This window comes from Hydractinia symbiolongicarpus, chromosome 15, assembly GCF_029227915.1.
Source record: "Hydractinia symbiolongicarpus strain clone_291-10 chromosome 15, HSymV2.1, whole genome shotgun sequence".
In the NCBI taxonomy this organism is placed as follows: Eukaryota; Metazoa; Cnidaria; class Hydrozoa; order Anthoathecata; family Hydractiniidae; genus Hydractinia; species Hydractinia symbiolongicarpus.
Window position 1 is genome coordinate 1940522 of NC_079889.1, and position 12515 is coordinate 1953036.

A 12515-nucleotide genomic window follows, 5' to 3' on the forward strand; every position below is an offset into this window, starting at 1 on the left:
TTGACCTCGCAAAAATGAGTCGTATCAACTTAAGGTAGTCACTATTGCATAGAATTAATTACTTTGTCCTGACTAAAGTAAGGTCTTGATGAAAAAAAAATACTCAACTGTTTTTGTATAATTTTATCTATATTATAATACCTGTATACGTCTGTCTGTCTGTCTGTCTGTCTGTCTGTCTGTCTGTCTGTCTGTCTGTCTGTCTGTCTGTCTGTCTGTCTGTCTGTCTGTCTGTCTGTCTGTCTGTCTGTCTGTCTGTCACGCAAAATGGTGCCTTAGCTGTGCAATAGCGAGAAGCACGCAATGCGGTATAAAAAGGACGGGCGAACCCGTGGATTCTCCACGGGCTAACGACTAGTTTTACTATAATACTACATCGATTTCATTATCATCATCAATGCTGATTTGTTGTTCGCTGCCATGAGAATCATCGCTATCTGAATCGGGGTAGGTTGCAAAATTTATGCCACTATAATAAGTAATAAAAGTAGTTTTTAAGCGTTTTTTCAACAAAGGAGTGAGATATTATAATCAGAAAGATGTTATCTTCTCTCATCTGTAATCATCAAAGTTCATTAGTTAATATGAAAACTAGTTGAAAATTTTAATAGAAAATAGGCAGGTAGTATGGCAGCTTTTTTATATAGTTAAAGTTAGTCGGAGAAAATTTTAGTCACCAAACCTCAAATTTACTCACTTTTAAGGTAACTCTTTTTTGTTTTGCTTGATGGCGGTACTACTGATTTTTCATATTTACTTATTAGACAGTTGTCACATTTTTAGGCCAATACCTATTAAAGCCATAGGTATCGACCCTTAGTCAAAACTACACCTTTTATAAGGGAGCGTTCACATATTACGTAATCAATTTTTTGCCTATTTTCTACTAATCATTTGGTTGACCCCCTCCCAAACTTACGTCATCATTTACTTAACCCCCCCCCAAAAAAAAAAAAAAATCTGTAAAGAATTAGTTTATGAATGAAAATAAACACTCTTTGTCTTATGAGACCCTACAAAAGTTTTAAATATTTACAGTTTTATATTTTACTTTTATATTTTACATGCAAGATATAGAATATGGCGAATACAAACGCTTTAGATAGTTGATATTTTTCACACTCATGATAAAATATGCTTTTAATTTTTTTTTATTTGCTTATGTCATCAAACCACTTGACGCCTCCCCCCTCCCCCGTAATCAAGCATACGCAATTTCAATGACCCCCCCTCCTCCCCCCTCTTGACTACGTAATATGTGAACGCTCCCTAACCTCGTCCCCAAAGCATTTTTCATCTGATATTGGGAAGGCGATACCCCGGTTATAGAAAAAGAAAAACATGCACTAAAAACGAGATTGCCTTTTGAATTTTTATGAAATTCATATAAACGGGGAAGTATAATAATTTTAGCTAGGATTATCCTTAAAACTTGAAAATCGTGAATCAGCCCGGTCGTAATATATTCAAAAATGTAACTGTCTGTATGCAAAAATACAGCAAAATTGGTACAACAGATGGATTTCAAGACAGTGCTAAAATTTGAACGAAGGTCTAATGGACATCACAGGTTTGTATGTCCAACCACCATGAGGGGACAATAATATGGACGACACCACTTTATCTTGCTGTCTAATGAAGCATCAAAATAACAATTAAATTTTAGAAAGAACTAACCCTAATAGAAATTTATCACGGTTTAAAAAATGCACTATGTCAGAGGTCGCCACACTTGTTATCAATTGACGTTGTGAAACAAAAAATATGGTTGGTTTTAAATATATGCACGTGTAAATAAGCTGAAGTAATGCAAAATATAATTGGAAAAATTATAATTGGAGCAAATAGATCTTTCGCACTATACGACAAGAAATATCCCTGAATATTTTTTTTTTCTATTTCAGACATTTTACAACTGTTTTTATTTACAGTAGCAAATTTATGTTTTCTCTCCATTCGGCGGCACTGAAAAATTTATACTATACTGAAATTTCGCAAGATCATAGCCTGCTTCACGATTCACATTTTTTTCCGATTACATTACGTCTGATTAGTCCAGTTTGGAATCTTAAGAAATCGATAAAATAATCTGCTTGCCTTACCTCGTTTTCTTCTGCTTTATTTTCAAAATAATCGTAAATCAAAAATGTCTCAACACAACGTCTGATCCATGTTAGGAAAGATTATTTTGTGTCACACAAAAATCTTTTTTTAGGCCCGTGCAAAATGAATGTAACATTTTCTCGAACGTTACATCGAATGTTGCATCGAGTGTTGTGTTCGAATTGACCAGCGCTTAATGATGTGACACTATTAAAAATGTTAATTTTTTTATTCCTTGTTAACCCATATACTCTTATCCTAAATTATTGATGTAAAATGTCTTTTCTCATTCTCATTTATAGTATCTTGCCACAAAATTTAGTATACGGTCTGTCAGTTGAATTAAGGCGGGTGTGAATGCATCAAAATTTTATTATGCGTTATTTTCACACCAGTTTGACTTCTTAGATTCTTCAATCTTAACCATGCCGGGATTATGCCAAAAATATACCAGAATAAAGAATATTTATATATATATATTTAAAAATATTTATGTTAAAGCGAAAAAACACTGTTCTTATAAATAAATATACGCAACCTCGTTCCCAGGGCATTTTGCCTTGTTGATGAAACTCCGTAATAACGGCTCAGGGGCCACAAGACCCTGGGGACGAGGATGAAATATACGTGTACTACATTGCCTGTGTTCCAATCCGTCGTCACGTGACAAGAATACACACTTACTAGATAAACGTAAACTAATGTTTTAAAATAGCTACAAAAACTCAACTTTACCTTATCAAGCCAATATACATTTAGTTCTATTGCAAAAAATTCAACTACGTGATGTTTTAGACCAGCAACTCACTTAAATGTCAATAGCTACTCGTTAGATCTTATTTATTTTGTTGTTGTTGCTTTGGCGACAAAAAATATATTTTTTAATAATCAGTGAACATGTTTACGCTTTTGCCCTGTTTTACCTGCTCTTTGTTGGCTTGTTTGTTTGTTTACTTGCTTTTTTTGTAAATATACTCACGACATTGTTTATTCTTGTCATGCAATGTACATATTTTCCTGCAGCTTACAACAGACTTTAGAGTCCATTTTACTGTGACAATGGCATACACCAACAGACAGAGTTGGTTTTTACGGACTTGTTGTATGTTTAAAATGATTATTTTGTCTGTTAGTATCTGCGATGACACACACACAAAAAAAAATGTAAAATATAATTTCCCTGCACAATTGGCGATATAATTTTTTGTTCAATGTTGGGGACAACCTCGTCCCCAGGGCTTGTTAGGCTTTTTATATTCAAATATAAAAGCCCTGGGGACGAGGTTGTGTTGGGGATAGAAAAAACATTGTGATTCGTTTCGTTTACAATCTTGGCTTTCGCAAAACATTTATTTTGTTTACTATTCCATACACAAGAAAGTAATCTCACAACAAAATATACTTTACATCTGGTAACTATACTAAGACATATTCCATAAGTTCTTATCTCTAAAAGACCTCTCGGCGCATAGCAAATTTCCCAAACAAATGCTAGCTTCGAGATGCAGCAAAAACTGTAATAAAAAGCCTTCACGATTTAGCTTCATACAAATATGATATAAAAAAAACTTTGAACAAAAACTTCAAACACCTCTAAAAGGATTTGAACGAGTTCTTTGTTTACTACTGCTAAATCGCTATAGATGACATATGATAACTTAAGTCCTACTAAAAACTAATAAAAAGGGAAAAACACAAACAGACTTTTTCCTCATCATCATTCGAAAAAAGTTGCACTTAGTATCAATCAGTAACAGTTTATGTTTTAAAATTATTTAAGTATAACTTCATTCAGTCTAAATAATTAAACATTTCATCCCATTGCCATTAGTTCTCGTCTTCTTGCTTCAGCGTGATTTGCAACTTGGTTTAACACTTGTTGGTCCTTGTCTTGCAGAATATTTTCGTAATCGAAAAAATAATTGTACAGTTTGGCCTTTCGGAGTCTTTGTGCCAAGTCATCCAACATGTCCACATATCGATCCGCCATTTTGGATTGAGACCAATCCAAATGTTTTTCCTCGTTCATCCAAAATAACTGATGCTATGATGCATTAAAAAATAAATCTCATTAGAACTGTTGATCAATTGTACATTATGCAGAACGATCTATAAAGGCACACAAACTAAACAATAAATATAAGCTTAACAGAGAATGCTTATGGTAAATATGAAACTTGTAGGCCTATTAAAAAAAGTAAAAATCTTACTTTAAATATCATAGATGAAATTCCAGGTAAATTGTTTCCAGACCTCCCTAACCATATTTGAAAGTCCCCTTTTAATAATTTGTGACATTTTTTTCTGCATCCCTTGTCATTGGCATCAATCCCTTTCATAAGAGCTTGACCTGCTCTTGAAACAGAAATATACCAAAACTTTATATTCTTTGGTATAAGGTGCAAGCCAGCATCGTAGATAGACTTGATTAACCGCTCTGACAAGACATTTCTTGTTTGTGGTCTGGGCCAATTATAATCAGCAAGTGTGATTTGGTTTGTTGCAATAGATGCACACAGATCAACACTGATATTTGGCAAACCTTCTTTCTTGATTGTTAATGTTAACGCTGGTCCCTTTGCTTCACTACGAACATCCACAGAAGCATCTAAATAACAGAAATGATATCGAAAACATTCTCAGAGTAAAAGAGTGAGGATAAAAGCAACTGTTGGCTCACCAGTCAACTTTCCTTTAGCACACAATAGGTCTTGATACAACTCTTCTTGAATCAATCTTGGTACTACAGTTTCGCCGCTTATTTTCTTTATTTCAACATAACCTTGAGGGACGCCAAACCAATTTCTTGTCCAGTGCACCGTCATCGGAACGTTTAAATTTAAGGTCTGAATAGAAAAGGCAAAAAAGTTGAATAATGACACGCATAAAATAATTGAAGTTCTAAAAATTAAAACCTTACTTGTTGTTTTTGATGAAAGTGATAATACGCTCTACTACCTTCATAATTTAAATGCAGCTCCTCCAATGGCAACTTCAACGGAATATCAAAATCAAACTCATCTGCATGAAGTACCTTCGTGTCCGTTGAGTAGCTACCTGACTTTCTGAACTGCTTCAAGAAGATGCCTTGACCAAAGCATTCCCCAAGCGCGTCAAACACTTTCTGTACTTCCAAGCGAGCTACTTTACGAGAAGTTGGTTCGACGGCGATAGTTTCAGCACGCTCTTTTAAATAACCATATAGATTCTTAGTGTCATGCTTAGTTTGTTGGTGGCGTAAACACGATGATCTGCTGGGAAATTTTTTGTAACAAGTATCACAATCTTGAGAAACTACTTTCCCATGATCGTCTTCTTCGTGATAAATTAAAGTCAGAAGATCCGGGAAAATCTTTTTGCAATTTTGAAATGTACACTTCCTCATATCTTTTAAAAAAAGAAAAAAAGTATTGATCAAAAGAACGTAGCTATGTTCTCATATATTCCATAGCATAGCTGATGTATAGCATAAGTTAAAAAATTTTAAAACAGCAAATTATTAGAGTTATAAAAATCTACCTACTTTAGATTAAGAGCTGGAAGGTTCAAGACGTTGTCTTTGTCCCAGCATGTAGTAGTATAATTCTCTATCTTCATCTCTTTTATATAGCCACATTTGTCCATGTTAACTTACCCTGTTTTCTGAAATGTGTTACAGGGAAATATGAAAATACAAACTGTTTTATCGTGTGTTTTAAAATTCTTCTTTTTGTAACTGCGCGGTCATGTTGAAAAGGGGAATTCCCTTTTATGTGAAGTCGTTACCAGGTGGGTTTCAAATAAATGTTCTGTTATTTTACCCTGTTTTTTCGTTTTTAAGCATTATATTTTTCCCTCTTTTTTAAAATACACACTATACATGCAAAGGAATTTGCAAAGAGGAAATGTAATTAATATCGTCACTATTAGCAACGATCCGAAATTATCAATTAAGAAGCCTGTCTTTGGCGTGTGCAAAATTATATGATTTTTTCGTAGATTTTGTAAGATACTCTTTAACTAAACTTTTATATTTATTTTTTCAAACACTAAAATAAAAATATAATTAGATTAACATTACTTTATTAGTAGAAGAAAAATATATACACAGACATTGTTGTATAATGTTTGATGAAAACAATATTTACTAATTTATCATACTGTGATAAGAAAAAAGTCTGAACTTTTTTTTATCCTGTAGTTATTATTTTTAAACTTTCTTTTCGGGTACAAAAAGAGTAGATAACTCAAACATTAACAAAAATACAACAAAAAATAGTTTTAAGACATGGTTAAGGTCGTTATAAAATATGAGCATGCGATCGTTTTAAATTCGTCGTAGCACCTTGTGCCAACAACAGTTGTCCAGAGGCTGTTTACACTTCAAGAAAATTTCCCGCGGAAAGGAGCGGACAGGAACAACACTTCAAGAAAATTTTATACTGGCAATTAATTACATATTATTGCGCACATTTCAATGCAGAAATTAAACACTCTTTGCGCAATTCTGATTGGCTGACTAATTTTTCAACTATCGTTTATGCACAGAACGCCACGAAAAATTTGAACTCGATTCTCAGAAGCTTTTCTCTTTCTTTCCACAATCACGCTTTGTCACGTTTGCTCACAATGCATCGGCCATGTTACGTTAGGCTACTCCCCTCTCTTTTTAATAAAAAATAGAATTTTAGGATTTATAAAAAGGATGGACTTTTATTATCATGGAGAATCATAAAAACCTGTAAACCAAGCTACCCAAGGGCGTGACGTAATTGTTAAACAACCCCTAACGAAAAGAAGGGGATCAAGAATTATTCCTGGTCAAATGTTAGCCATGGCTTAAACATACTTACCAGCAATTCGTGCAAAGATTAATATATGACAACAGACCTTGATTTACGTGAGCTTAAATACGCAAGGCGACCCAACTTTGTCCCCAGGACCTCTTTTTGCTTTTTTTATATCGGAGACTCGATACAGGCGACTCGTCTCACCCGCGTAATGTTTACTAATTTTAAAATAATTAGTGAAAATGAGGCTACCAATCATATTGCAAATCCGACCTGCGGGGACCAGGGCTTTCTTTTGCGCCCCGTCCTTGATATCAAAAAAGCAAACAGAGGGCCTGGGCACGTGGTTGAAGGCGGCCAAACTTTCCATTGTAGGATTGGTGTAATGGTGTGAGAATGAGAAAATTCTTTTTTAAAAAAAACTGTTTGGGAATATACTTTCTTTTATGCTAGCTTTTAACTGACGCCTTTTAATATCAACTTAGGTATCAAATGATGAAACTGGATAGTCTTCTGTGTACTCGCACTATTTTTTCTTCTACTATTTTATAGTACAACAGTATTATCTGTCCTTATAGATAGATGTAAAACTTTTTATCAGTTAGTGAAAAAAATCGTATTTTAACCTTTATAAAAACCAAAACAAAACAAAACAAGGGACAGATGAATCCAAAATCATATTAAAACAACCATTTCAACTTTAAATAATGACGAATTATTTATTTAACTTTCTATGCGTTTTGTAATTGCTGTGCAATATATATTAATTATATTTTATATATACTTTTTATGAATAGGGAAAAATGGCATGATTGTAAAGTGCACCATCAGCAGAAAAGAGGGTAAAACAACAGAACGATTACTTAAAGCGAAGTCGGAACTTGCTTCCCATAAAAGGGAAATTCCCAGTTGGATATGACAAATCTATACCAAAGAGAAGAACTTGAATTTCACGTTCTGAAATCAGATTGGAATTTCATATTTCCCTCTAACTAAACACAAGAATAGGGTAAAAGTACATGACCATGACTGATATAAAAGAAATGCGAGAAAAAGTATGGATATTCTGGAGTGAAGACAAAGTCTTGAAGCTTTCAGCTCATAATCTCCGGTAAGAAGTTTTATTGCTAGGAAATTTTTTAAGCTGAGTAGGGTTGGTAGTTACATAGTTCTTTTTATCTACATTTGTTCTTCATTCTTCTTTATTCTTTCATTTGTAGCTATAATGAAGAAGTGTGTATATTGCGAAAAGATCTTCCCAACTGTTCTTGATTTACTCTATCACGAAGAGGATGATCATGAAAAAATCATATCTCGAACTTGTGAGGTGTGTGGCAAAAAGTGTCCCACCCGGTCAGCCTACTTGCGCCATCGGCAAATAAATCACCAAACAAGCAATCTTGAAAGTTTTTTAAAGGAACGTTATGAAAACATATCTGTTGAGCCATCTTCACGTAAGGTAGCTCGTGTCGAAATACAGAAAGTCTTAGATGCACTCCGTGAAACCTTTGGTTGTGGTATCTTCTTAAAACAGTTTAGAAAATCGGGTAGTTATTCAACCGACACAAAGGTACTACATGCGGACGAATTTGACTTTGATGTTCCTTTGAGGTTCTCTTTGGAGGAGTTGCACTTAAATCGTGAAGGTGACAAAGTGTATTATCACTTTCATCAGAAACAGAGGGTAAAAAAATGTTCTAATTTTTTTGTTATTTTTTTATTTGTTTTTTTGCTTTTGTATTATTATTACATATTTCTTCTCTTTTTTTGTTTCAGACTTTGAATTTAAATGTGCCGATGTATGTATATAGAACAAGAGGCTGGTTCACCGTTCCTCAGGGTTATGTCGAAATAAGAACTGCTTATCGCGACCCTGTTGTATCAAGGTTGATTCAACAAGAGTTATACAATGTTCTTTTGAAGGCTAAAGAAATGTTAAAAGGTAAAATAAACGAATTTATCATTGGGAATATCAATTTGCAGCTACATTACTGTAAAGCGAAGATTTGCAAACATACGCATACAACCTTTGTAAGATGATTGTATTGTCATTTTTTATGTTTTTAGATTGTGCAATGGATATACGCTGTGAAGCAAAGGGTCCAGCGTTGACATTAACAATCAAGAAAGAAGGTTTGCCAAACATTAGTGTTGATCTGTGTGCATCCATTGCAACAAACCAAATCACACTTGCTGATTATAATTGGCCCAGACCACAAACGAGAAAGATTTTGTCAAAACGTTTAATTAATTCTATCTTTGATGCTGGCTTGCATCTTATACCAAAACATTTGAAATTTTGGTATGTTTCGGAATCGCGAGCTGGCCAAGCTCTTATGAATGGAATTGACAACGATAAAGGATGCAGGAAAAAATGTCATAAGTTATTAAAAGCAGATTTTCAGACTTGGTTAGGTAGATCTGGAAATAATTTACCAGGGATTTCAACTATGATATTTAAGGTAAGAATTGATGCATTGTTGTAAGTGTTTATCAGTCCTGTGTATTTTTTGAGAACTTTATTTGGTTAAGATACAAATAAAGAAATGATGTTTATTTTTTTATTTATTTTGAGATACATGTTCTATGTGAACTATGTTTTGTTGTTTTTAGTTCTGTTAATTTAGTTTTAATACTGGATTTCCGATGCTCTGTTAACCTTCGTTATGCATGTATTGGAAATAGATAATTTAGATACAATGCTTATTTGGGAATCTTGGAAATTGTAAGAAATTTCTAGCCAATGTTTCAAATTTCAATTTAGCACCAGCTCTTCTGGTTAAACGAAGAAAAGCAATTGGATTGGAGCCAAGAAAATTTGGCCGACAGATATCTTGACATGCTCGATGACTTAGCGGTACGATTAAGGAGTGGAGTTCTTTATAATTATTTTTTTGATTATCAAAACATTCTCGAAGATAAGGATCAGCAGATTTTAAACCAAGTTGCCAATCACGCAGAAGCGAGAAGACAAGAACTTGAGGCAAAGGGATAATTTCGTCAAGCTGAATGACGATGAATGTAACATTTGAGATAAAATAATCCAATTTTTGCAAATCAAGAAAACGAAGGAAATAATAACAAAGTTCAAGTTTGAAGATAAAAAAGTTTCATCTTTATATTTTCTTCATTACGAAACTTACAGTGTATTGTAAAAGTGACACATGAGGAAAACATATGAAGTGTTTTAAGTGTTATCCAGTGACATAAATGAATATGACTTTTAATTTACATGTTAATGGTGCAATTTTTATCTTCAGCTTTAGAGGTCTGAAACTTTACATGCTAAAAAGAGACTTTCTGAATACGAAGAAGTACTGAAATGTTTCTTTAAAATTCAAAAGGAAGAAGACAGAGAGAAAGAAGAACAGTTTAGTAACATTTTGAAGAACTTGCGGAGTATCATTTCAGCTGATTGATGTATTTATATTTCAAAGATACATAACATTTTTTTAAACGAATTCTCTGCTAATACAAATTTCGTTTGTTTATATGCCCATTTGGAATTATAAAATGAAAATTTTTTTTTGAGTTAAATCGCGAGGACCTTAGAACAAAAAAAAAACAGTTGTTCTTCCTGGAGACGTTATAATTTGCAATAGAAAGCAAGAATATACTTTTTATTTGTCTTATTTCACGTGTGTACATATTTTATAATTGTAGTTTTATTAGAATATCAGTAAGGGAAGATAAAAGAAGAAAATAACGAAATCGACTAATGATTATTTATTTGTCTCATCCACAGACGGGTCTCTAGTTATCTAGAAACCAATTTTGTTTGAATCTTTTTCTTCCAACCTACTTTATCTTATCATCAGTGATATGATAATACGTGATATTTAGTAACGATATATACAAAAAAGCTTTACATTTTTCAAACACATTGAGAAAGTTTAACAGCACAACAGTACAACAAGTTACTTTGTGCGAATTACAGTAAATTAAACTTTCTTCAATGATTTTTTTAAAAAAAATCTAGTAAAAATTGTTGTTAAAATATTTTCTAATTCACACCAATCCTTTTATCAAATATTTTCATATTACATAGGGAAAGCTTTCTAAATCAGACATTCTCCATAAACGCACATACCATAAAGGAGACTAATTATGCAAGTCATTGTGAACATTTTAGCTAAAGTTAACCTCCCTCTCAGACATTACTACAACCTTGCCTTCAGCGCTACCTTTTAGACTTCCTGATGCGCATGATGGTGCGGTAGCCACATACTAGGAAGTAAACAAAAAGCACTGGAAACAAAATTGGTCATCAACAAAAATTTTAGTTAGCTCTTCACTTCTTTCAAAAATATTAACACATCATCTCCTAATTTATTGTTTTTTAAAAATGCAGAGCGTCCTGCGAACAAGGTTGGTAAACCAGCTGGTGCCTGGTTCACTTCAAAGGGAATTCCCCTAGAATGCTAGGAGAGGAAACACAATTTACAAAGACAATTGTAAACATGAATTGAACACACGTAAACATGAATAAACAATGATTTGTTGATAAACCCTTCCAGGCGTAAAAAACACCCTTCAAGAGCACAAATCCCGGTCAAAGACCTGTAACATTCATGAAATACCAGACAACTCCCTTATACTTCGCTTCTAAAATTTTAACAGTTTAAGATCTAAGCTCCAACAGTATTTAGGTTTTCTCATTGCAAGAATGCTAACGTTTCTAAACCCGGAAATCCAATATGCCCACCCATATTACCCTTTACCTTCCCTAGTTAGGCAAAAAAATTGACCAGATAAAATGGTCTAAAAATAAAAAAATTCTGAACAAAGACATTTTTAGACGATTTAGGTAGTGCTAGCAGAATATAAAAATCTTGAAAGACTAAAAGAAATGATTGCAAACTTATACAGCACAAAATCAAGTCCATGTTTTTAAAATAGACAGGCTCATATATTAAAAGGAAAATACGTCAACAGAGGAGCTAGACATGGTCCGCTTTTTAGGGGTAAACTATGGTGGAAATAGCTGTGCGGGACCCGCAAAAAGTATCCACTTTAAGGTAGTGTTCACTTTAGACTGTCTGCTTTGATATAAGAAACAGGTTGATAAGCACATCTTCTCCAAGATCTTATATAAGAAACAGGTTTATAAGCATATCTTAAATAACAAATCGACTTATAAGCAAGAGCCAGACTGAAATTAGAAATAAAAAGGTTGAAATTGAGAAAAAGCAGATTACAAAAGCAACAATAATCTCCGAGACATTTTTTGTAATAATATTACTTAAGTTTCACGCGAATAATGTGAATACAACTAGAGTTTAATTTCATTGGGGCACTAGCCTAAACTAACAAGGAAAACAAATTTTTTACTTATTTTAGAGAGAATTGTTTACACTTGGTATCAAATAAAATTTAAATTTTTATATTCTTTTATGTTAAACACAAAAAGATTCTTCTCTCGAATAACTTATTTAATTTGCAAACTTTTCCGTTGCTATTGTTAAATGTATGCTAATTAATATTTTAAAGTTGGTGGTTTATTAATTATATTAATATGTCTTCATGTGTTTGCAATCCAGTACTCTTAAAGAAAAGGGAAAAATGAGTTGATCACAAAACGCAAGAAAAAAAAAATAATAACAATGAAGGCAGAAACAAGGTAAAACGATAAAACAATTTTTT

The 12515-nt window shown here is 33.1% G+C and overlaps 3 protein-coding genes across 3 annotated transcripts in view; 1 reads left to right on the plus strand and 2 right to left on the minus strand.

Annotated features, from left to right (window-relative positions):
- The window catches only part of LOC130629008 (ubiquitin thioesterase OTU1-like), a 74910-nt gene that overhangs the window by 39473 nt on the left and 22922 nt on the right, over positions 1-12515 (minus strand). The window lies entirely within an intron of this gene.
- Positions 3417-5787, minus strand: LOC130629004 (protein mab-21-like 3). Its single transcript, XM_057442090.1, has 5 exons — positions 5627-5787; positions 5024-5490; positions 4784-4949; positions 4314-4711; positions 3417-4147 (listed from the first exon to the last, which is right to left on the minus strand). The coding sequence occupies exons 2-5, from the start codon at positions 5486-5488 to the stop codon at positions 3917-3919; spliced, it is 1260 nt and encodes a 419-aa protein (XP_057298073.1). The 5' UTR covers positions 5489-5490; positions 5627-5787; the 3' UTR covers positions 3417-3916.
- LOC130629006 (cyclic GMP-AMP synthase-like) lies at positions 7824-10587 on the plus strand. The gene is made up of 5 exons (XM_057442093.1): positions 7824-7983; positions 8093-8556; positions 8649-8814; positions 8940-9334; positions 9637-10587. The coding sequence occupies exons 2-5, from the start codon at positions 8098-8100 to the stop codon at positions 9865-9867; spliced, it is 1251 nt and encodes a 416-aa protein (XP_057298076.1). The 5' UTR covers positions 7824-7983; positions 8093-8097; the 3' UTR covers positions 9868-10587.

Coding starts and splice junctions, on each gene's coding strand:
- LOC130629004 (XM_057442090.1), bottom strand. CDS start 5,488: ATGAGGAAGTGTACATTTCAAAATTGCAAAAAGATTTTCCCGGATCTT. Junction 4,950..5,023: donor ACTTTCATCAAAAACAACAA/GTAAGGTTTTAA, acceptor TTTTCTATTCAG/ACCTTAAATTTAAACGTTCC. Junction 4,712..4,783: donor TGCTAAAGGAAAGTTGACTG/GTGAGCCAACAG, acceptor TCTGTTATTTAG/ATGCTTCTGTGGATGTTCGT.
- LOC130629006 (XM_057442093.1), top strand. CDS start 8,098: ATGAAGAAGTGTGTATATTGCGAAAAGATCTTCCCAACTGTTCTTGAT. Junction 8,557..8,648: donor ACTTTCATCAGAAACAGAGG/GTAAAAAAATGT, acceptor TTTTTGTTTCAG/ACTTTGAATTTAAATGTGCC. Junction 8,815..8,939: donor GGCTAAAGAAATGTTAAAAG/GTAAAATAAACG, acceptor TTATGTTTTTAG/ATTGTGCAATGGATATACGC.